Below are 25,672 nucleotides of genomic sequence, written 5' to 3'. Positions count from 1 at the left end.
TTTTAAAATGTACAGTATTGTCTGTGCTATATCATACCCTGACTGCGGATAGACCGTGTTTTGATAAGTAGGCCTATGTAATGTGTAAATATGAATTTGTATTGATGTGTAAATAACATGGGGTTCTCAGCTGTGAACTCAGATAACTGGAAAGTGTTATCCGTAGTACAGACTGCTATTGTGTGTAAACAGTAGGACATGCGGGACAAAGCATGTCATTTCAAAGCAACCACCTTCGTTCTTTACTGCATGGCAATATTGACTGAGGCCAGGTCTAGTGAAAGTAGGAGGCGAGCACACCTATGTAGTTACAAAGTTACTCATTAACTTGTCCTTCACAACACGATTGAGGCGAACGCACCCCTTTCGGCCTCCATTTTATAGCAAAGGTGAAAAGAAACGTTCAGTGACAATGCTGCTTCAATGTGAGCTATAAGGAAGAGGGTCATATCCGGACCTGAGTTTCAGGTACATATAGACCAGGCTGACCAGGTAGGACACTTCTAACGAGTGGACTTTCTCAACACTTTTACCTTTTGGGCTGTGTTACCTTGTTTACATTTGTCAACGCTGAGATCATATGACTTCCCTGGATCACCTGTTGATATTTAAGTGCATACACTAAGTACAGTATCTTGGTATATATTACCATGACAACTTACTAGTATAATAACCAAATGGAAAGAACCTTTTGAACAATCTCAACTAGTATACTGTATATCACTAATTATATTTTGATGGATATGGCGATATGTAATAAAATGAAAGTAGATTAATGAGAGAGAAATAAATACATAGATGCATGAGTAAGATATCATATTGCAAGCCAATGCTGCTCTACCAGTCAGTCATGCCCACACAAAATAAGGCTAAACCTTTGACAGCCGCTGACTTTTCAGCCAGGGTGTTGATAATAATGTAAACCATTGTTCATTCAGGCAGGATGTTGTGGTGAGGTGCAGTTACATTACAAAGGAGAAGTAGGGTGCTAAAGGTAAGAGGCAGTGTTGTAGTACTCGATCCCGGCCTCGAGACTACATATTGAGCGTCTCGGTCTTGTCTCGTTGTACTCGGTCTTGACTCGGTCTCGGACAGTGAGGATTCGTAATTTCTTCCCGAGACCAGCGGAGTAAAAAAACTCCCAATTATCATCTTTCATTCATTCAGCGCATATAAGCGCTTCGCCAGGCCAAATATGAAACATTAATATCTTAACAGCCTTTATATCTATTATAGACATGTTTGCACAGTGCCAAACATATTCGCCTTCAGTGTGTGACAGGTTCGTGATTCTGAAAGGACAGCAACCGATGTATTCACATGCGCGGCACACACATAGCCTAGTTTCAGCGGAATATCATGTGCAGGCAGCATGAGTAAAAAAAAAGCTATCAACTGTTTTTTAGCATGGAGCAGCTCACAGAAGACTGACATCGGTAGCCGGTAGAGTAGGAAAGACGTTTCCACGTATGATCTCCCAGCAAATAGGCAACAATGGGTATGCAAACCAGGTATTGAAAATGTTTAGTCCGAAGTGTTGGTTAGTTGGCTATTTGTGATGTGCAATTGTCATTATGTGCTGTTTGCATCAGGGGTATAGACATGGATGGGCCCTGGTGGACAGAGGCCCACCCACTGGGGAGCCAGGCCCTTACAGGCCCACCCAATCAGATTAATGTGGTTGAAGCATTGTTGTGGATTTAAGACCATCAAATGTGTATTTTTTCAATATAAAAAAAATGGGAGGAAAAACTGACAAATCCATAGAAAAACTCACAAAAAAGACAGGATTTTTCATTGGGAACTTTTTAGCTAAATTAGAGTATACCCGCTTCTCCAGGCACCACTACACCTCTGCATAGGGCCAATGGAAAGACAGCAGTCACACACAGCATGATGGTAAAGGAGCAGCAGTCCATAAACTCTGACATAATAAACCAGTAGGACCCAATCATAAGTAAACAAAAACCATGAAGCATTTCCCAATCGAAATATACAACTATTAACGTTACTTCCCATTGCAAAAAAAAACATTTCATGTTTAGCACACAAAGTAATCCGGGACCTAAAGTTTAAAGTGGAACTGACAGCGTTTTAACAGATATGAAACAGACAATCCTAATATCAGTAAAAAATATCAAATTCACAGTTTATGCTTCAAAACCAACTTTATAAGAGGTTTTAAAAATAGTTTTTTTAACTATTTTTTTTTTTTTTTACATTCCATGAAGTACACTAAGGCATTGTTGGCAGAATAGATGCATGCAGTTCAATGCATGATTATTATAATTCACTAATACATTTCTTGGTAGTCAAAAATATATTGCCGTTAGGTTGTAAATGACAGCTGGCCTGGTACATTGTTACACAGCCTCCATTCGGGATGCACTGTTTCAGTTTCAATAACTGAATATTCTGGGGGGAAAATTACAAAATGTAACTAACGCTGGGAATGTCAATACAATCAAAATAGCAAGGGCAATGATAACAAGTCAGTCATAATTTGGCTAATAGGCTAGCGTATCTATGTATGTAGCAAGCTAAAAACACGAAGCCTAACGTTAGTTAGACCGTGGGAAAACTACTGCTAGCTATTGCACAGTGACCTGTTGACTTTCAAGAAGGCAGATGTTTCCATAAGTTTTAGTAAAAACGGTCCCACTCATTAAGTCAAAATGTGATTGGTTGTTTCCAATGGCACTACAAAATGTTGCCCTAATACAGTTGAATAGCAGATGCCTTTATCTAGGTTCTGATGGCCTAGCAAATGGCTGACTTAGCTAGCAAGATTTATCACCCAGAGACCAGCAAAGAAAAATCCTGATTGGATCTTTTTTTTCTCTTCAGCGTTAACCCTTTCCTTTCCAACAAAAACTGAAGCGATTAAATTAGAACATCATTGAAAATAGTAATATAGTTATCATTATAGTTATATTATTACAATCATTCTTTTATAAATCCTTAGCCCTTCTCTGAAGGCGTAGAAGGCCCATTGTTCCCCACTGTGTTTGGGTTAGCAATCATTTGTAGAGTGGCTCTATTTTCCCTCAGCATGCATTTTTTCACTATTCTGAATGTCAAAAAAATATGTTGATCTGAAATATGAGCACAGAAAAACTGGACATTTTGAACTCTTATTATGGTGGTGATTTGACAAAATTACAATCATGGTCTTGAATTGGACTTTCATTTTTCTGGTCTCGGTCTTCACTCGGTCTCAGACCCCTTGTCCCCCTCTGGTCTTGATCTTGAATCAGTCTCGCTTTAGGTGGTCTTGAACACAACACTGGTAAGAGGTATTAGTCCGTCAAATATATTACTCTGCTATCTGACTATCCTCGAAAGCTAAATATATCAGTTTCATGGTGTTTTTGTTTGCAGTAGTTGCTTGGCTCTATTGATGACATTGCAGACTGTGTACGCCTTTAAGCAAATGTTAGAAACGATTGTACCCATTGACACTTTCTTTGTTTAGGACAAACAGTATAATTAACATAGTTGCAGTCGTAGATGTGAAACTCATTCAAAGTAAAGAATAACTATTTTTAAGAATACCACCCTAGCCTGCGTAGCAGGCTCCCTGTACCCATTGCATGCCTACAACATCTTCCTCATAAATAACCTCCCTCTCTCTTTGCCAGCTGTTTTTCCAATCACTGTATGATCAAACCATGTCCTTCATTCTTGACAAACAATAGCATCGCTCAGTTCCCACGCAAAACAAATATATATCTGGCACCATGAATGAGGAGGTGGAGGAAGGTGGAAGGATGACTTGCTCAGCGGCACCACACGTTTCACCAGGAGATCAGATGCAGGATGGCTTTGTGTGTGACTTCTGTACCCAGAGAGGAGAGAGAGGAGGACAGGAGTCACTAGAGCGCGATGAGACAAGGATATCCCTGCCGGCCAAACCCTCTTTAACGACGCTGGGCCAATTGTGGGTCGCCCCATGAACCTCCCGGTCGCGGCCGGCTGCGACAGAGCCTGGGCTCGAACCCAGAATCTCTGGTGGGACAGCTAGCACTGCGATGCAGCGCCTTAGACCACTGTGCCACCCGGGAGGCCCTCAAAGCCTACTCTTAAACATACAGTGCACACTTATGCAGTCACAAACGCTAATGCAGATGCAGACACACAGACAAGCATGCACACACGCTAGATGTACGCACACACACATACACACACCCTACTATTACACACACAGCCCCTTGTGGGCTCCGAGGCTTTCCATAGCTCCCAGGCCTGGCGTGTTGTTTTTGTGCCTTGGCTGTGTGAGGACAGGAAGAGATAAAGAGAGCCCCACTCGGGTGTTTACAGCCAACAATGCTGAGCTGAATAGCAGGAGAAGGAGAGGGGAAGAGGCCTAATGGCAGACCGACCAGCCAGCCTGGCCCCTCTGTGAAAAAATCACCATGGTGCCAAGACGACTCTGAAAACAGAAAAGGCAGGGTGAAAAAATAGAGAGAGAGACACAAATGGTTCTAAGAACTACATAAGAACACTCTGCAGAACAAAAGCTATTGCTATTGTGTGTGAAAAGCTCTTCATTCTATACCTAAACGCTTTAAATCAACTTTTTAGTGCATAGAAAGTGTGTACACACATCTTCATAGAAGATGTACAACACTAAACTGGTGGGAAAAACGAAAACTGGTATGGACGGACTGTTGTCTTTGTGAGAACATGCCAATAGATATCTTCAGAGTGCAATAAGTCATTTATGACAGCATGAATCAACATCGCATGCAAACAAATGTACATTTAACATATTCACTTACAGAGGTCACTGGTTGCAGCTTTGATTGAACATGTCAAAAACGGTTTATGTTTTTCAACCCAATTCTGGTGTTATTTAGGGCCAGTAGTTTTTCCTGGTCAGGTATATTTCAGTTAGGTCATAAGTCAGGTTATAATGGCTACACAAATGCAGTCCAATTCTAGTTATGACTTACTTTTCAGTCTGATTAATATGTATTGTGTTTCTCCATTTGTCATTTCTACAGGAAGTAGGGGAACCATGGGGTCCTGGGCCCCCGGTCTGTGTGTGGTTTTGTGTTTCTGGGGAACAGTTAGTTGGAACACACTTCACGGTCACATTGTTGGCCCGTGTACTGTCAATACTGGCACGGTAAGAAAGACACACACAGCTTTGTCCTTCTCCCCATGTTCTTCCCTTTGTTCAGTTCTAAGCAGTCACACGAGGATGACACGACGGAGAATTTCCTGTTTGTGCTACACTTTTCCTGTTGTTGATCATACAGTAAACTAGTGTTACCTCTGGGAGTCAAGTCTACTTCGTTATAGGATATCAACATTAGAATTATATGTCAAGATTGTGCTTCTTTAATATAGACCACATGGACAATTCAATAAATCAGATTTATTTTATGTGAATAAAGGCTTGCTAAAGTGCAAAAATACTTCATTTTGACATGTCCCTCCGTCAACCCTGTGTCACCTCTATGAAGATTTGAACCCCCTTAATCCTAGCATTTCTCCACATTTCACTGTCATTGTACAGCCTTAGTTATTTTGTTGTTTTGACAAAGTCATGTCTGAAGATGATTTATTTCATGTGATTAGTGATTCATTTTATGGTCAACCCTGTTATGTGCACTGAACTCTTGTTTTAATATGGAGAAACTATTCCTTTTTAAAATATTTATTTCTAAAGAAACATTGAACATATAATAGTCAAATCATAGAGTAAAAGCAAATGAGCTGGTTCTACTCTTTTTGGCCATTTTCTGGTGTTTTGTGGTGGAAAACGGAGCAGATCAAGCATAACACGTCAACCCTGGTACCCATAGGTTGGCTTGACCAATCTTGTCCATCTCTTCCACAAGGCATCATTTAACTGCAGTTGGAGGAAACTGGCCCATATTCCAACAGAGATATGGAACAATGCAACCGCACTGGACCTCTCTCATATAAAAAAGAAAAATTGCACACCTTTTTTTTATTCCCTGTTGCACACAAGAAGCTTCCATTCCCCCTCTAACAAAGGGATTTATGGCTGATTTAAGAAGAAACCGTCAACCCTGTTACGGTGAACCCTGTTTATTTGGCTCTTTTTTTAATTTGATGTATTTGACCTTTATTTAACTAGACAATTCAGTTAAGAACAAATTCTTATTGACGATGACGTCCTACAAAGGCACTTAATAGACACTTACTAGAGTATTTTTTTAAATTTCACCTCTTGAGATGGGAAAACTGGTTTTATGACATTGAACATGTGTTCTTTATGACAGAATGGTTATAATTAGGTGAAATCAAACTTATTTATTTTTTTAACAAGTTACACTTCTGAAAAGGTACTGAATTGGTGGAATGACCTTCCTCATGAATTTTAACATCACCATTTTAATAATTCCCTTTCAATTCACCCATACAATGGTTTTAGGGAGAAAATCCTCAAGTTGATTTATTCTTTTCAAAACTCTTCTTGATTCTTGCAAAATGGCAACCACAAAATTGGAAGGGTTGGCTTGACCAATCTTGTCCATCTCTTCCACAAGGCATCATTTAACTGCAGTTGGAGGAAACTGGCCCATATTCCAACAGAGATATGGAACAATGCAACCGCACTGGACCTCTCTCATAACCACCTGAACCTTACTAACCCTCAACACCTCAGACAACTACAGAGGTTGGATCAGCTGGTTCACCTAAATCTCTCAGGAAACTACCTCCCTCTGCTGGAGAAAGGCCACTTCTGCAGCCTGCCCTTCCTGCAGATACTAGACCTCAGTGGTTGCCAACTGACCTCCATGGAGGCTGGAGCTCTGCAGGGTTTACCCAGGTTAGGGAAGCTGTTTCTGGGGCACAACATACTGCAAGCCCCCCTGTCTGTTTCTGCTCAAACTATATCCTTCCTGGATCTCAATGGGAACCAAGAGCTTGACCATGGCTCTGATGATTCGTCGACAGGAATCAGAAGACCATTCCATAGGAAACTGTTAACAGAGGTCACTGAACATCCCAGCCCAACTCCAACTAACTCAATAACTACAACTAATGGTATGGATCTCAGTGTTTTAACTTACTTCTGCTTCATTATATCAATTAATTTCTATGTACTTAGTATCAATTATCTGTTGTCACGCTTACTCACGTGTTCTTTGCTGTTTTGGCAGTGAACATAATAATAATGATTTGAGCAGTAAAAGCTATTCCCCTCTCCCAACAGGCAGTGAGGATGGTGGTCAGAGCCATTTCTCCAAAAGCTGGCAGTACCTGGTAGCAGTACTGGTGACAGCCATCTCCCTCTCCCTCCTCATCGCTGTCCTGGCCAAATGCCAGCTGGTCCGCCGCTACCTGGCCAGTTACCGTCACACCCGGCTGATCGAGGGGGACACAGCCAGCCAGTGTGACGCCAACAGCCTGGAGGTAGGCTTCTCCATGCACAACCATGGGGGACAGGCACGGAGCCCCCACCCTGCTGCTGTCCCCCAGGGAGAGATGGACATGGAGGATGAGGAGGATGATGATGATGGCTTCATAGAGGATAACTACATACAAGCCAGCGAGAGGGAGAGGGCTAAGAGGGCACTGGAACTACAGGAGGAGGAGGAGGAGGATGACATGGTATTTTCCATTGGCTAGAAGAGGTGGAATGGGAGGGGAGAAAGAGGGGAGAGAGAAAGACAGACAGACAGACAGACAGACATATATACATACAGAGAGAGAGAGAGGTCAATGTAGCCAATTTGGACACTGATTAGGGCCAATGCCGATATTAAATATATGCATGTCTATCTCCATCATATTGGGAGGGAAAACAACAGTCACAGATGAATACAAAACTGACAATAGCAATCTCTCTCAGAGCAGAGCCAACTCAATGTAGCTTTGCAATAGGGTACCTGTGGATGTGTGTCTTTCATTGGATTTCCAAGTAGGGTTGACTTTGTACGGACTTGAAATACAAATATGTTTGGAAATTATTATACAAAGTGGATCAAATAATGAATCAAATTGTTTTGAGTTTGCTTTTTTGAGTTCCGGCATAATTTGATTTTTTTGGGTGTGCTTGCACTCCACTTTGTTACATTTGTAGATCAAATAAACGTTTTAAAATTCAATAGCACACTTCTGTAGAAAAAGCCATCAAATTATTTTGAAACAGGTATGCATCGATCTATAATACGGTATAACAATGTTTTATATAGTACAATAGACAAACACTCCTGCTAGTAGTTTATGCATAACCTCAGAAGAGAATCGATATCGTGGTATGTAGACCCATTCATTGATGTAGCGACTCGCGCACAGAATGACTGTCCACACGGTGGGTTGGTTTTGCGTGCTCTGTTGGGTTGAAAGCTGCTCGACAGGTCTGACGACGAAATACTACCCGGAAAAGAGCCGTAGCGTGGTTTAGACAACAGAGCGAGAGAGATAGGAGGTTCACTGAATAAAATGTAAGGGATATTGAACGTCAAACATCAGTATATTGTCCGGTATTAGTTTATCAGGATGTCGGCGTCTGCTATATTCATTCTGGATCTTAAAGGCAAGGTGAGTTGAGATTTGACAGTTTACGTGGCGGAGAAGTTTATAGTTAAAGGCATCGAGATCAACAGCGCTGAGCATAGGCTGCACCTGCCAGTGTAGCGCAGTAATCCATGCGTAAAACTATAAGCGCAGATAAGAATATGAAAGATAGCGGTAGGGCAGGCTATAGTAAAATTACACACTTGTTTATTATCTTTGATTACTTACAACTAAATGTTCTTTATTTCTGAATACGTAAATGTTATTACATTCACAACATAGCTATTTAACATAGCTATTTAACTTCGTGATCGGCTCAATTTTCCGTTGAATTTTGTCGGCAGAGAAATAGCAATCTATTTCAGCACTCTCTGAGCCCTACACCTACATCAAGTAAAACTAATTTCTTGACAAATTATTGCTCAATCACTTATAAACATTCTCAGCAGATCTAGGACAGTGTAGGCAGTGGCGTGTCCAGAACATTTTAAATGGGGTGGCACAGACCCAGTTTAGGGGGGGCCATAACATTTTGAACCTTAATCAATGCTAGGTAGATTATTTCAATATAGTTATGATGGTTCAACGCCAGTGGAGGCTGGTGACTTGAACAATTGAGGAGGATAGGAGACTCACAGTATAGGCGTGGACCGCACATATGGCAAAACTTGTTTTAAAAAATCGAGGGAGTAGCAGTGTGCAGGACATGCTCATCATGGATGGATGGTGTTTGAGAAGAACTAAACTCTTCCATTCAGGGCAGGATAGGATTGTACTGATAAAGATGTGCAGTTAGTTTAAACACATAATTGATCATGTTATCACTCCTTCCCCTATTTATTGCAGGATTGTGATTTATGATTAATCAACATTGACACTAGTTCTTTACAGTCCAAACAACAATAGATAATTGAGTAATACAAGTAGGTTATTATTACTAAAGCATAATTTCAGGTGAACAAACAAATAATTCTATACCAGAGGTGGCCATCCTTGCTCCACTGACCCTTGCTCTACGGGGTGAGCAAACTTCTGTTCCAGCCAAGCAATAGCACACTTGATTATCAAATCATTACAGTAGGTTTGACAAGTTGAATCCAGTGTGTTATTGCTGGGCTGAAACAGAACCTTGCACACCCAGCAGACCTCCAGCGGGGTTGGCCTGCTCCAGTTATAGAAGGTATATACATTGTGTGTCATGTTTTAACTGCATTTATGTATACAACATTTGCTAACATACTGTATAATCCATTATATAGGTTATACCCTTAGTCTCAGTCTTGGGACATTCATTGGGACCTCTCTCTTCATCTGCAAACAGGCTTTCACAGCTTTCCATATGAGTTCCCAGTTGTTTTGAACGTGGCATTAAGAGTTGGGATTATGATGAATTGTTTAGCTAGCTACTTGTCTAAACAAAAGACTCCACTCTGCAAGTAACCATTTCACTGTACCGTTTACACCTTCTGTATCCTGTGCATGTGACGAATAAACCTGATATAGTGTGTGTTCACCAGAGACGGTAATGTGAAGAACATCATGACCTGCACCAAAATCAGAAGTTTATTTGTACTACTACTTTTTGCTACCACTTTCACCACTTTTAGTCTTGAAATCTTTGGTTGTTTACTCTACTGTGAATCCTTAAAGAGATGGGTGTGAACAATGCTGAATGGGTGTAGACAAAGAAAAGGTATCCAGTAGGTGGACCAAACTATTCACAGGCCATTTTCTCAACAGTGGGGTTACAAGTTTATCAAAATGACTTTCTCATTGTTCCTCAACTGCAGTGTATGATTTACAATTGTCTAGCTTGGAGTCTCTACTTTTATCCAATGTAAAAAACTATTTCAAATGTTGCTACATATGACCGAATGCAGGTGGTGGGTCAATCCAAAATTAAATCTAGAATCGGCTTCCTATATCGCAACAAAGCATCCTTCACTCATGCTGCCAAACATACCCTCGTAAAACTGACCATCCTACCGATCCTCGACTTCGGCGATGTCATCTATAAAATAGCCTCCAACACTCTACTCAACAAATTGGATGCAGTCTATCACAGTGCCATCCGTTTTGTCACCAAAGCCCCATGCACTACCCACCACTGCGACCTGTACGCTCTCATTGGTTGGCCCTCGCTTCATACTTGTCGCCAAACCCACTGGCTACAGGTTATCTACAAGTCTCTGCTAGGATAAAGTCCTGCCTTTTTTCAGCTCACTGTTCACCATAGCAGCCCCCACTCGTAGCACGCGCTCCAGCAGGTATATCTCACTGGTCACCCCCAAAGCCAATTCCTCCTTTGGTCGCCTTTCCTTCCAGTTCTCTGCTGCCAATGACTGGAACGAACTGCAAAAATCACTGAAGCTGGAGACTCATATCTCCCTCACTAGCTTTAAGCACCAGCTGTCAGAGCAGCTCACAGATCACTGCACCTGTACATAGCCCATCTGTAAACAGCCCATCTATCTACCTCATCCCCATGCTGTATTTATTTATTTATCTTGCTCCTTTGCACACCAGTATCTCTACTTGCACTTTCATCTTCTGCACATCTACCATTCCAGTGTTTAATTGCTATATTGTAATTACTTCGCCACCATGGTCTATTTACTGCCTTACCTCCATTATCTTACCTCATTTGCACTCACTGTATATAGACATTTTTGTTTTCTTTTTTTCTACTGTATTATTGACTGTATATTTAGTTTATTCCATGTTTAACTCTGTGTTGTTGTATGTGTCGAATTGCTATGCTTTATCTTGGCCAGGTCGCAGTTGCAAATGAGAACTTGTTCTCAACTAGCCTACCTGGTTAAATAAAGGTTAAATAAAAAAATTAAAAAAAACATATAGCTAAGTGCTTTCTCATTGGCTAAACTAGGCTCATAATAAAATAAAATAAAAATTAATATTTACGGATCCCATACAAGTTTGTAATTAAGGCACATACAAGTTCACATGTTCAAGAAAGCATTTCTGAAAGAAAAAACATAAATGTCCCTCAAACAGCCTTACTGTTAAGTAGAAACTAGCGTCATCTGCCCCCGTTGGGCTGGCATGTCACATTTAATGTCTTATTAGGCAACTCTATGAACACAAGATAAGGTGCAATAATAGCCTAGTTTAATTGGCTCATTCATGGAGAGTTGTTTGCATACAAAGTCTGTGGTACCTGCTCACTCAGACAGCAGACTATAGGCTAATCAAGCCAAACCTGACTTCCCTTATTCGTGTGGTTGTGGTAATAATATTGTGGAGAAGGAGAGCCTGAGGGTGTTAAGGGGATGGATCCCTGGATCCCTATCAGTGCTAAGGCCTTTTCTGCCCTCAGGCCTTCTCCCTGCTAAAACCAACCCAGACGGGCTGTACTGGAGGCTGAGGATATCTATCTATGTATTTATCGATCGATCGAGACTAGAGTGTCTGGATACAGTCACTGTATCAACACATTGTGTGCTTGTTCTTGAAGTTTGAGATGTCATGAATGTAGGTAGCTTTTTTTATGCTGAATTGATCATCTGAATGTGTCTTTCTTTGAAATATATTGTTATGCTGATAAACAGCTGCTTGGTTTTGTACACTGACTGCAATCATATATTTGAAATACAACGTTTACACCAACACACTGATGAATGATCCCAAGCTGTTTTATTGAGCAAATTAAACAACTGGAGCATTTATCAGTGTGTGGTATCTATTATTTATTTCATTACTTTACTTTGTGTACCCTGCACATGCAATTCTGGATGTGTGTACACTAGGCTACTTTTAAACTGCACTCATACGTTTGCTGTCTTAAGTAATATACAGTGAATTCGGAAAGTATTCAGACCCCTTTACCTTTTCCAAATTTTGTTACTTTACAGTCTTATTATAAAATGGATAAAAAATAGCTTTTTTTCCTCATCAAGCTACACACAATACCCCTTAATGACAAAGCAAAAACAGTTTTTCTTTTTAAATTGTTGTAAATTTATTACAAATTAAAAACTGATATCACATTTACATACATATTCAGACCCTTTACTCAGTACTTTGTTGAAGCACCTTTGGCAGCGATTACAGCCTTGAGTCTTCTTGGGTATGACGCTACAAGCTTGGTATGCGTGTATTTGGGGAGATCCTCTCAAGCTCTGTGAGGTTGGATGGGAAGCGTCGCTGCACAGCTATTTTCGGGTCTCTCCAGAGATGTTCGATCGGGTTCAAGTCTGGGCTCTGGCTGGGCCACTCAAGGACATTCAGAGACGTGTCCTGAAGCCACTCCTGCGTTGTCTTGGCTGTGTGCTTAGGGTCGTTGTCCTGTTGGAAGGTAAACTTTTGCCCCAGTCTGAGATCCTGAGCGCTCTGGAGTAGGTTTTCATCAAGGATCTCTCTGTACTTTGCTTTCATCTTTCCCTCTATCCTGACTAGTCTCCCAGTCCCTGCCGCTGAAAAACATCCCCAAAGTATGATGCTGCCACCACCATACTTCACCGTAGGGATGGTGCCAGGTTTCCTCCACACATGACGCTTGGCATTCAGGCCAAATAGTTGGTTTCATCAGACCAGAGAATCTTGTTTCGCATAGTCTGAGAGTCCTTTAGATGGCTTTTGGCAAACTCCAAGCGGGCTGTCATGTGCTTTTTACTAAGGAGTGGCTTCCATCTGGCAACTCTATCATAAAGGCCTGATTGGTGGAGTGCTGCAGATATGGTTCTCCTTCTAGAAGGTTCTCCCATCTCTGCAGAGAAACTCTAGAACTCTGTCAGAGTGACCATCAGGTTCTTGGTCACCTCCCAGACCAAGGCCCTTCTCCCCCGATTGCTCAGTTTGGCCGAGCGGCCAGCTCTAGGAAGTGTCTTGGTGGTTCCAAACTTCTTCCATTTAAGAATGATGGAGGCCACTGTGTTTTTGGGGACCTTCAATGCTGCAGAAATGTTTTGGTACCCTTCCCCAGATCTGTGCCTCGACACAATCCTGTCTCTGAGCTCTACGGACTCTTCCTTCGACCTCATAGCTTGGTTTTTGCTCTGACATGCACTGTCAACTGTGGGACCTTATGTAGACAGGTGTGCCTTTCCAAATCATGTCCAACAATTGAATTTACCACAGGTGGACTCCAATCAAGTTGTAGGAACATCTCAAGGATGATCAATGGAAACAGGATGCACTTAAGCGCAATTTCAAGTCTCATAAAGGGTCTGAATTCTTATGTAAATAAGGTATTTCTGTTTTTCATTTGTAAAACATTAGCTAACATAAAAAAAAAAAAACTGTTTTCACTTTTTCACTATGGGGTATTGTGTGTAGATTGATGAGGAAAAACATGTTTGTAATCCATTTTAGAATAAGGCTGTAACGTAACAAAATGTGGAAACAGGGGAAGGGGTCTGAATACTTTCCGAATGCACTGTATGAGAAACTAGACACCACAATGTATAGATAGCCTGACATGTGATGGGACATGGTCATAAATATAGCCTGACATTTGTTTTCAAGGTGAAATATAGTAGCCATGATGTGTGTTTGATTGTCAATCCGTGTCATTCTTGGAGGGGAAAGTAATTTTAGACCGTCTGGTAGCGTCATAGATTTTTCATGGATGTTTACCTCCACATCCCTGAGCTTGTTTCCCAATGGTACCCTATTCCTTATGTAGTGCACTACTTTTGACCCTTGTTCAAAAGTAGTGCACTACATAGGGAATAGGGTTCCATTTGAGATGGAACCTGAGGGATCTCTGGTCTGTTTACCTTAACTGAGATGTCGTACAGACGGTAGTTCATATTGATTGTAAACATTGTAAACAATGCCTCATTGACAATAACCAGTGTCCCATTGCCAAACAAACTTCCCCAGGCTGAATCATCCCATCATTTTTAAGGGGATATGGTGTGTGTGTGTGTGTGTGTGTGTGTGTGTGTGTGTGTGTGTGTGTGTGTGTGTGTGTGTGTGTGTGTGTGTGTGTGTGTGTGTGTGTGTGTGTGTGTGTGTGTGTGTGTGTGTGTGTGTGTGTGTGTGTGTGAGTGAGTGAGTGAGTGAATAAACCAGGCCCTCATAGTCAGCCAGTGTGTTTGACCTTTTGTCAGCCAACAGTGGCACTGAACTTGAACCATAAGCCTGCTTTCATATTCCCAGACATGTCTCTCATTCAATCTCTAACACTTACCACATCACTGCAGCAGTCTGACAGATCTGTCTGTGTCTGGTCTCTGCAGTACTGTAGAAAGATGCACTGGCTAACTCCATTGGAGTTGCTGTGTGTGTGTGTGTGTGTGTCCTTAGGTTCACCTTTTTACAGTTATCAGAATATTAGTCTCACGGTACCCAGACCCCCAACACAGTATAATGGCTGGAGTCTAGGCTAGCAGAATACAAAAGTAATGGTTCAACAGAGAAAGTGTTTTAATGAAAAACATAAGGTGGCTGGAGGGAGGTTTGTTAGCTCAGGATGACTGCAGACAGTGGCTGGGGATTAAAACAGGAATGAGGAACTTGCTATGGCCATGATGAAGGGTTGGTGACAATGGGTTTGAACAATATTTAAACTTTTTATTTCCTTGAACCTCAATGGCAGTTTAATGTACATTTTAAGCAGAAGCCAATCACGTCCTCCAAAGCCATATTTATTCTCAAAATGGTAATAATTGTGAACACCGAAATCTATCATTTTCCTCTTCGTTCTTAACATTCAGGTAGCGTTTGTGTTTCCTGCAAGGGCAGACTGCTTTTTATATGCAACAACCTTTGAAATGTCTGTCCGTCTGTCTGGGGTTCCGCCTGTCCATATCCTTTCACTGTGTGATGAGTTTTTTTCATTTTGGTATTTCCTTTGTCTTATTTGTTATTTCCTCCTCTTTTGTTGTCTCTGCCCTGTGTGATCTCCCCGGCACAGAAGCCCCTCTAGTACAGAGGGTTGTAGGCCATGTCTTCAGTGTGTGTGAGATCCCTCAGGCATAGGCTTTGATCTCTTTCAACACTTATTTCAGAGTGTGAGGGCTCCAGTCCAGCGACTCTCAATGCTGACTCATCTTGTTATTGGTGTTGAAATGAGTGTGTGTGTGTGTGTGTGTGTGTGTGTGTGTGTGTGTGTGTGTGTGTGTGTGTGTGTGTGTGTGTGTGTGTGTGTGTGTGTGTGTGTGTGTGTGTGTGTGTGTGTACACATTTTATTATACTTGTGAGTACCAGAAGTCCTCAAAAGAATAGGAAACCAACAAAAATTCTCAAAAGAATAGGAAACCAACTAAAATTCAAAGACATTTTGCCGGCCTCACTTGTAAAAAGGCTATTTAAGGCTTAGGGTTAGGTTTAGGGTTAGCAGTTAGGTTTAGAGTTAAGGTTAGAGGTTAGGGTAATGGTTAGGTTTAGAGTTAGGGTTGGAGGTTGGAGGTTAGGTTAATGGTTAGGTTTTGAGTTAGGTTTAGGTTTAGGGAAAATAGGATTTTGAATGGGAATCAATTGTTGGTCTCTAAAAAGTCCTCACAAGCAGTGGCGATTTTATCATGTAAATCTTGATGGGGCAAAACAAAAATATTTGTGGGATGCATGCCAGCAAAGCCACTACACAACACTCAGCAATACATTAATTGCACTATAACGGTGACAAACGGGGTCCACAAACTGTTAGAGCCTACATAAAGCTGTCCCAACAGCAGAGTCCCAACAGCAGTCCTATCACCATACCACTGCTACAACTGGCTATCAGCGGAGCCTTTTTTGGCAGCGAAACAGTTCATTCAAGCCTCATTTACTGCCTTTAAAAAAACATGATATGGTTGACTTGCTTAAACAATTGTGGTTTCTACAGACAATTGAGATGTACAAACTATGGCATAAAGGGACCACAAGAGGCAATCCGTAATTTAGATTAAGACATTCATGAGCGAGCTAGGACGGATGTAGTCAATATAACTATTTGTTCAGCACTTTTGAAATGTATAGCGACAGAATTCAGAACATGGGATGTTCTTACAGTGTTTTCCCTGTACACCAAGTCAGAACCGTAGGATAAATAAAGGGGGCATATAAGCAGACAATGAAAGCTCTTACAATATTTGTTGATTACATTTCTCTAAAACAGGTTATAGGCTACATGTGCACCACCAAGTCAGAACAGTAGGTGAAATTAAGAGGGGAAAATAGACCAAATTATTAGGGTGAGGCACATGAGCTTCTAACAGTTTACTACACAACATATACTTAGTATTACTTTTCTTAGCTACAGCATACATATCTCTCTGGCATATTACGTAATTTATGCAGCAGCATACAAGACATTTTTGGACACACCTAGTCGTGCTGTGCTCACTTGAACATGAAGTTGGCGCGGCGGTCCTTCGTGGGCAAATTTTGTTATCAATGTCTGGCATTCTCTGGATTTTTGGTGCTTTCAAGACAACTGGGAACTCTGAAAAAAACAAGGTTGAATCATGATGACGTCAGTGATCTTCAGGTCATAGCTCTAGAAAGAGGCGCAACTTCTGGATTTTCAATTGCGAATTGGATGACCGTTCAAAAATTATTTTCCCAGTCTGAGCTAATTTTTCCCGAGTTCCCAGTTGTCTTGAACTCACTGAAGTCAGATTTCGCAGTTCTGAGTATACAGTTTTGAGCGAGGCACAAATCATGCTTCATTGACAGCATGGCCAATGTTGAATGTTTATAGTTTTTTTATTGGAAAAAGAGACCCTTAATCCCCTTGGGACAACACACACAGCCACTCCACTGAATAGCAGGCTAGTGATTGCTTTGCAATGCTTGCAGTTAGCCACTGATTCCTTCCGAACCACTCATTGTTGAATTTGCGATTTCCAACTTGTTGTGTAATGTTTATGTCCATTAGCACCGATACGTTTATTTCATTTCTCTTCATTATTTCTCATTTATATGACAAGGATTAAAAAGGATTTGCCAGTAGATTGTCAACTTGATTCATGAGGATGACAGCTAGCTAAGATTTTTAAAGTATGATGTTGACATGATCAGTCCAATCAAAGCTACTGTAGATGTAACGTGATTTGACGTCATTTTATCTGTGGCCAATGACCTTGAGCCTTCTTAGATGGGCACTTCTAATGTAACTCTATGGCAGCACCCAAAGGGCTTGAATTTTTTTGCTTTACCCGTAGACTTGGCGGTGACGTAGTGTCCCCATGAGTGACAAAACACTGAGCCAATCACGGTGCAACTAGAGAACATTACCAACACCTTCGCTCCATATTTTCCGCTTGCTGCCTCACCACCACAGAAAGCACTGAGCTAGGCTGAAACACCTGCATTTTGAAGCTGCCTTACTCAAGAAAGCAGAAAAACGGCTTTATTGACGCAATTACTTATTTTTTATTTTATTTTTTACATTGTTTACAAACTGAAATGTGTCACCTGTTAATGCCAAAATAACATGCAAAACAGGCACTTTTTTACTTATAATGTTTTTGGCTTAAAATGTGGGGCTCAAAACAGGTGGGGCTCTGCCACTGCTCACAAGTATAGTAAGACATAGGTGTGTGTGTGTGTGTGTGTGTGTGTGTGTGTGTGTGTGTGTGTGTGTGTGTGTGTGTGTGTGTGTGTGTGTGTGTGTGTGTGTGTGTGTGTGTGTGTGTGTGTGTGTGTGAGCGAGAGAGAAAGTGATGCTTCCCTCGGGCCACTCTAGTGTATATTGCACAATGCTGTTATTGGGTGTTGTGATCACAGACTAGTTATTTACTGTTTCTTAAGTGGTCTTCCTGGCAGAGGCTGCTGCCCATTTCGACAGACAATTTTATGATGTTACACAACTTATCACTGAGCCGTCAGAATGAGGGGAAGGACATATGCTCCATTTCGGATCTTTTTCAATTTGTACTGTTGCATATCTTCCATTATGGACTCCTTGGAAAACATTTAGAATTTCTGCTGATTTGAAATATACTATCTAAATGAAGATTAACTGAATTGAATAGAAAATGAATGTACATCAATGTGTTACAATGCCCTTTATGTCACGTTATCTAATTGGCCAGGTGTTGATATGTCGTAACTACAAGAGCAACATGGACATGTTACAAACCTTCACCCTCTATTTTTATGTTATGTGTTTTCCTTGTAGGTGTTGATAAGTCGTAACTACATGGGAAACATGGACATGAATGAGATCGACCATTTCATGCCTATAATGATGAGGATGGAGGAGGACGCAGACACGTCGCCCCTGGTGACCAGCGGCTCTTCACACTTCCTGTGGATCAAACACAGCAACCTCTACCGTATCCTGTCCAAACAGGAAGTCCTGTTACTGCTCAGCCAGTCAGGCCGTCTGTCTCAGCTTCTGTCTCGCTCACGAGACGTATCACACAATTCACAGTTCACACCCTCACTGCATGCATGCAGATTCATGATGTCGCGCTGTGTACAGTACAAGTCAAAAGTGTGGACACACCTACTCATTCAAGGGGTTTTCTTTATTTTACTATTTTCTACATTGTAGAAACAGTGAAGACATCAAAGCTATGAAATAACACATATGGAATCATGTAGTAACAAAAAAAGTGTTAAAGAAATCTAAATATATATTATATTTTAGATTATTCAAAGGTTCCACCCTTTGCCTTGATGACAGCTTTGCACACTCTTGGCATTCTCTCAACCAGCTTCATGAGGTAGTCACCTGGAATGCATTTCAAATAACAGGTGTGCATTTTTAAATGTTGATCTGTTTTGGTAAAAAGCTGAGGGTTGGGGCTGGAGAAATGTAACCACTCAAATTCGTAGACAGAGCTCTGGATGCAAGGGCTGACCATCCCATGATATCAAATTATAGTTTTAACCATGTTTTGAGGCTATCTAGTGTTTGTTTACATTGACTTTGTTTACAAACATTGGAGTAAAGCAAGCTTATATGTTGGGTTCTGTTGGGCTACGACAGTTGAACTAAGCTCATGAGGCATTTCTAAGTTATATTCTTCAAGAGTTCAAGTTCAAAAATAGATGTAGCAACTGCAGATAGTAAATGTTCCATTTGATAGATTTAAAACAGCACTGGCACAGTACCTTTTTCTGTTCAACAGTTTAGTACATACTTAACAGTCGTCCTTTAGTGGTGGCAATGACCAAGAAGAATGCCAATGCTGCTCTGGTATACTCCTTCCTCTACAAAATAGTACAGGTGAGTGTGTGCTTCACTGACAACACCTACTATAATACACTGTGCTTACTATTCTGGTATTGTATTGATCTTGTATTACGTTGTCTGTAAATCTGTAGGTGTTTAAGGAGTACTTTAAGGAGCTGGAGGAGGAGAGTATCCGTGACAACTTTGTGATTGTGTATGAGCTGATGGACGAGGTCATGGACTTTGGCTTTCCCCAGACCACAGACAGCAAGATCCTGCAAGAGTGAGTAGAGGACTCAGTTACAGTCAGTCAAGACTACAGTCTGGCCTGGAAGGCTTGGCATTTTAGACTGCAACACAGGGGCAATGCTAAAACAGACTACCATCCAACAGACTACCATATTGCTGAGTAGGCTACAGTATAAGGTTCAAAGGCCTTAGCTCAGCTGTTCCCGAACTAGGGGTCGTGACACCAGGTGGTGTCGCTTGATATGAAAATGGGGCTTGTGGGAGAATTTACAAAATCCTGAAGAAAAAATATATATGTATTATAATATCGTCTTTGTATCTCAAAATTATTGTAATGTGGTTAACCATAAAAATGTAAATGAAAATTATTCAAATCTAAAGAGAGTGCCCTTAGATCATGGAAAAGGGCCGCACTTGACCGTTGCACATGAATCATTCTCACGGTGAATGGCTAGGCCGGATATGAAACCACGCACTATTGCAGAGACTTTGATATTACCAGCTGCAATTGATATGGTGAAAAGAATGTGTGGGGAGGCAGAGACACTCGCATCAAATCCTTTGTCAGATAGCACTGTTAACCGAATAATTCATGCTTTTGCTAGCAATCAAGAGGAAACTCTGACTGAACGACTCAAACTCCCAGGCGTATGCTCTTCAAACTGACATTAGCTGTGAGGGCCGAGATGCCCATGCATGTCGGGGGATGCTATTCACGAGGACATATTGTTCTGTCTCGCGATTCCTGAGCATGAAACGACATAGGGGATGTTCAGTGTGCTGCGTGGCTATATTGACAAAAAAAAGTGATTCCATATGGGATCGAATGGTGGGCTTTTGCACAGATGAGGCTCCATCTATCACAGGACAGCAGGCAGGCCTCTGCACTCTAGTTATGAATGTGTCTCCCTCTGCCATATGGAGACATTGTATGATAAACCGAGAGAAAAAGGTGGCAAAAGAGCTGAGCACGGAACTCGGAGATATGCTGCAGCAGGTATCTTCAATTGTAAACTACATCAAATCACATCCATTGCGCGCACGCCTTTTCGCAAAACTATGTAGGGATATGGGATCAGAGCATGACTGTTCTATTTCACACCGAGGCTTGGTGGTTATTGAGGGGGTGTTGGAAAGATTTTTCACATTGAGAGAGGAACTTTTGTCGTTCACAATGGATGTTAAAAATCTGACTTGGTTGACTTTCTGTGTAATGAAAAGAAAATAACAGAAAACAACATCAGTGTGTCCCACGTGAGTGATAGCTGCTCACCTCCAATGCTCGGAAGAGCACTTTGGGACTGACCTACTTCCCAATCCGTTTGACTGTGATCCTGGCTCAGTTGACATGTCGGTAAATGAAATCGTACAGCTGATCAAGCTGTCATGTGACCGAATGCCACAGACAACGCATTTACGTTTCACTACGGAGGAGGCTTGGTTCCTGACTCAAAGGAAATACTCTGCCGTCTCCCTCTGAGCATTAATTACGCGTTCAAGACAACTGGGAACTCTGAAAGAAACGATCTCCCCGACTGGGAAAAATAGTTTTGAACAGTCATCCCACTCGGAATTCCAACTCGGGAACTCGGGCCTCTTTCTAGAGCTCTGACTTTCATCACTGATGTCATGATTTGACTTGTATTTTTCAGAGTTCCCAGTTGGTTCGAAATCACCATAAAACACATGGTAGGCAACCCTTCGCCAGCTCATATCAATGTCAAACTGGATTCAGTGCTCTCGTCTGCATTAAAACCAAATACGATCCAGATTGGATGTGACAGCAGAGATGAAGTGCGCACTGTCGACCACGCCCCCTGATTTTGAGAATCTCCGACGCGACATGCATCAAGCACACACATCTCATTAGTGGTGGTGAGATAAGAGACATTACTAATTTGCAATTGACTGCCTCACATTAAAAGTACACAATTGTCTTCTCAACTCACAATCAGAAATACTGTTCGAATGTTTTTCAATTGACTGACATAGCGCCAAATAAATAAGTTAACATTGGCTGTTAATTACATTATATTTTCACATGGGTGGGGTCGCAATAATTTTCAGATATCAAAATGGGGTCGTGGGCCAGAAACATTTGGGAAACCCTGCTTTAGCATGTTAATAAGACTTTATATTTCATGTTTTCTTCTCTGCTAAAGAGTAGAGTCAGTTCGAGTCAGTCAACACCTCTGTCTACTCATCTCTCTACTAGATGGCTTGCCGTTTGATGCCATAAAAGACTACCATCTAGGCTAGTGCCAGACAGTATACAGTAGCCTATAGGGTTCAGAGGGTTTAGCTCGTTAACAGGACTTTGTTTTCCTGTTCTGTTACTTGCCCCTGGGAATGGTGCCATATTCTGGCAGAAGTCCAGACTACCATGGCAATCTGCCTATTTTGTCTGCTTAATTACCTGTTTGTAATTAGTCTTACACTTTAATTGAAAGCCTGTTTGTAACATCATATAATATAATTTTGTCTTTTTATAATTGCTCAAACAGATGGTTTACTTTGATAATATGGTGACTGTCTGATGTGGACGTATGAAGATGTGTTTTTGCCCTGAGCTTTGATGAGGTCTTTATCAGTGTGTTGTCTGTGTTGTCTGTGAATGTGGGCCTGAATAGGGCTGATAATCGCTAGCCTGTCTCCCATTGACACATACACAATGCCACTGTCAGCTGGCTCCACTCGACACCCAGACAGACGTGCTCAGCTCTGCTCCTCGTATCGCCAAGGAGCCCCTCCACCTCATCCCGACGCTCCTCCATCCTCCCCTGCTTCTCCTCTTTTTCCATCTCCCCCCAACCGGGCGCTTCCACAACAACCCCACCACCCCCTACCTGGGTACCCTAAAATACTGCCCACCTGGGCGCGATTTCCCGATTGCGATGGAATTTAGGCTTATGACTGTTTTTAACGATGCACTCATTACAAAGTGGAATTTAACTGTGCCGTTGCAGGAGCTGTCCCTTGCTGAAATTATTCCCGACAATAAAGGCTAGTGTTTTTTTCGGGATATTTTGTATGCAATGTTTGATTGTGTAGGCTAAATTCTGCATTTCTTCAGTTTGTGTAAACTGTGAGCAAGAATGAATAAAGCCAAAGTCAAAGTCGCTCATTGCCTCGTTCGCTATTTAGAAAATATCAACGTGCCCTACAAATAGGACATGATGATAACCTTTAAATTATTGGTTCGGCTACAGTGAAATGCTTGAGCTTTCAGATAATGTAGCCCAGCTGTAGCCTAATGACCGAATAGTAGTTATCTATCGATTGCACTTACATGAAAGTGATGTCAATATGTAGTCTAATCTAGCACTCATATAATTAGGTTATCTCGGTTTTCATTTTTATATCCTTGCTTCGCTTGTTTATTACATTGGGAAAGGGAAAGGGGGATACCTAGTCAGTTGTACAACTGAATGCCTTCAACTGAAATGTGTCTTCCGCATTTAAACCCAACCCCTCTGAATCACTGCAAACTTTTTAGGCTATTTATATTAAACTACGATGTTTTTGGAGGTCACAGAGACAAATAAACATCTTCATTCTATGTTTAGCGGAGATTTTCTGTGTGTAAAGTGACGCGGGAGGGGCAGAGGGCAAACAGTGATCTGACAACGCATTTATCTGTTCTACTGAGTGGTCTTTAGATTACGAGCGTTTAGATTACGATCGCTTTCAAGTGCAACACTAATAAAGACAATTTTGGGAAACGGCTCAGAAATGTAAAGATGGTCTCACGAAGGATCTAATGATAAATTTAGCCTTAAAATGCTTTTGAGAAAGCCGGGCCCTGGCCTGGCTACCATTCCAATTGTCTTCCCCTGTGTGTATGTGAAAGAGAAGGAGTGTGTTTGTGTGTGTTGTTTCGTAGTATGACTGTCGATTTTCCCGCCAACTCAGATGCTCTTGTTGGATACATCATTAGCATTTCTGGGGAGAATCAGGACCAAAACCAACACACCAAACAAGCCCAATTGTCTCCAACTTGACTTTCATCTCTTTCCACTCTCCTTGAGTCAAGATGAGGTATTGAGATGAGATGATCTCCCTGTATCACGTGGGATTACCAATAAACACTATATTAAGTCACCATGGTGAATTCAAACCAGTGTAACGTAATTTTTGGGGCAATTTTGGGGGGAGGCTTTCGGTGCCTTTGCAATGTGCAGACACATTTTGAACCACGCTAGCCTCTTTCAAGCTGAGCAATAAGGGGATTCTCAGAGGAGCCCAGGGAAGGGTAGTGGAGGAGAGAAAGTCTGCAGGCATCAGAAGGATCTATGGTTGAGATTGGATCAGTCTGTCATTACCGCTGGGAGAGATGCAGGCAGAGGAGAGATCTATCTGGTGGGATTACAGGTCGGGTGGCAGGACTGTGTGTGTGTATTTGAGGAAGTAGATGGTGTTGCTGTCTGTCACCCTGGTTGTTTGTCAGTGAGAGGTAGAGGCAGCGGGCAGGTCTTCCACCTACGGAATAAACTATTAAATGTTTTTAACTATTGCAGATTGCACCTTTAAATGAGCTCACAAAATGCACTCCAGGATGATTTGAGCCTTAGAGTTTTAGTTTAGTGCCGTTTTAGTCTTTTGGTTACAATCACAATAGAATCACAATGTAAACCCCCTTGTTCCAATTACACCCATGACTAACCTGCTCACAACCCAAGACGAATCCTTTCATTAATCTATCTAATCCAGTGAGGTTTAATATAATTAACTTTCTATTCTGGGGTCTTATCATAAGCTCATTAATCATGAATATATATATAGAAAGATTGATATCACCTAGAAAACAAACATCTTTGTACTGATCCTCACGTTCTTGGATTCTACTTCAATATTTTTCATATTCTGCTTTCTCCTCTGTTCTCGAACCTTAGTTGGAAAGTGAGGTACCGACGACAGCATTTTCCCCCTCTAAATAAGCTTACATGGTATCTGTCCTCTCGCCTCCCCCCTCTCCCACCAACCCCTCTCTCTGCAGGTACATCACCCAGCAGGGTCACAAACTGGATGTGGGCGCCCCTCGCCCCCCCGCCACCGTCACCAATGCAGTGTCCTGGAGGTCAGAGGGCATCAAGTACAGGAAGAACGAGGTGTTCATGGACGTCATCGAGTCCGTTAACCTGCTGGTGAGGAAGCTTTTCACTCGGATGTCAGTAAAAACACCTCAAGTATTGTAATTAATCATGGGTAGTATCAAAAGGTCCCTAGTATACCACGAACACAGTAGCCACAACGTGCTAGTGAGGGTCTGCACTATGATTTCAGTCTGTGACTATTGTATCTGTTTAATAATGTGGTGTCTCTAAGGGCACTGTTTCCCCCCAACAGTACACATTTTCGTCGTAGCCCTGGACAAAGACATATTCAACTCATCGAGGACTTGATGATTAGTTGACAAGTTGAATCATGTGTGCTTGTCCAGGGTTACAATAAAAATGTGTACTTTTGGCAGTACTCGAAGACTAGGGTTGGGAGAAACTGCTCTAGGGTAACAGGGACTATGAGGTCTAAAATAGTCCCAGGTTTTCCCATAGCCGCCCGCAGGAATTAGCCACCACCCCCCTGATAAAAAGCCATTATTACCCCTGTATGAGCGGAGACAAAAATACACCTCAGCTTTATTGTATATAGTTTTACTATGCTTTACTGTATATACACCTACTACAGTGCCTTCAGAAAGTATGCATACCCCTTGACTCATTACACATTTTGTTGTGTTACAGCCTGAATTCAAAATGGATTAAATATATATTTTTAGAAACCCATTCGACACACAAGACCCCATAATGACAAAGTGAAAGCATGTTTTTAGAAATGTTTGCACATTTA

General features: G+C 41.6%; 2 protein-coding genes across 2 annotated transcripts in view; both read left to right on the top strand.

The window, feature by feature from the left end:
* The first annotated feature begins 244 nt into the window (after positions 1-244).
* On the top strand, positions 245-8,097 carry LOC139578737 (leucine-rich repeat-containing protein 19-like). Its single transcript, XM_071406711.1, has 4 exons — positions 245-492; positions 5,007-5,131; positions 6,525-7,026; positions 7,196-8,097. The coding sequence occupies exons 2-4, from the start codon at positions 5,021-5,023 to the stop codon at positions 7,609-7,611; spliced, it is 1,029 nt and encodes a 342-aa protein (XP_071262812.1). The 5' UTR covers positions 245-492; positions 5,007-5,020; the 3' UTR covers positions 7,612-8,097.
* Positions 8,098-8,367: 270 nt separating this feature from the next.
* Positions 8,368-25,672, top strand: part of LOC139578734 (AP-1 complex subunit mu-1-like) — a 29,873-nt gene continuing 12,568 nt past the window's right edge. Inside the window, exons 1-5 of the mRNA XM_071406709.1 lie at positions 8,368-8,526; positions 18,575-18,731; positions 19,563-19,630; positions 19,729-19,859; positions 24,822-24,969. Of these exons, the coding sequence (XP_071262810.1) occupies positions 8,485-8,526; positions 18,575-18,731; positions 19,563-19,630; positions 19,729-19,859; positions 24,822-24,969 (546 nt within the window). The 5' untranslated portion in view covers positions 8,368-8,484. The remainder of the gene's footprint in view (positions 8,527-18,574; positions 18,732-19,562; positions 19,631-19,728; positions 19,860-24,821; positions 24,970-25,672) is intronic.

This window comes from Salvelinus alpinus, chromosome 6 (genome assembly GCF_045679555.1).
Source record: "Salvelinus alpinus chromosome 6, SLU_Salpinus.1, whole genome shotgun sequence".
NCBI classification, from domain to species: Eukaryota; Metazoa; Chordata; class Actinopteri; order Salmoniformes; family Salmonidae; genus Salvelinus; species Salvelinus alpinus.
The sequence above is the reverse complement of the archived record's forward strand: the minus strand, read 5'-3'. Positions and strand labels throughout refer to the sequence as shown.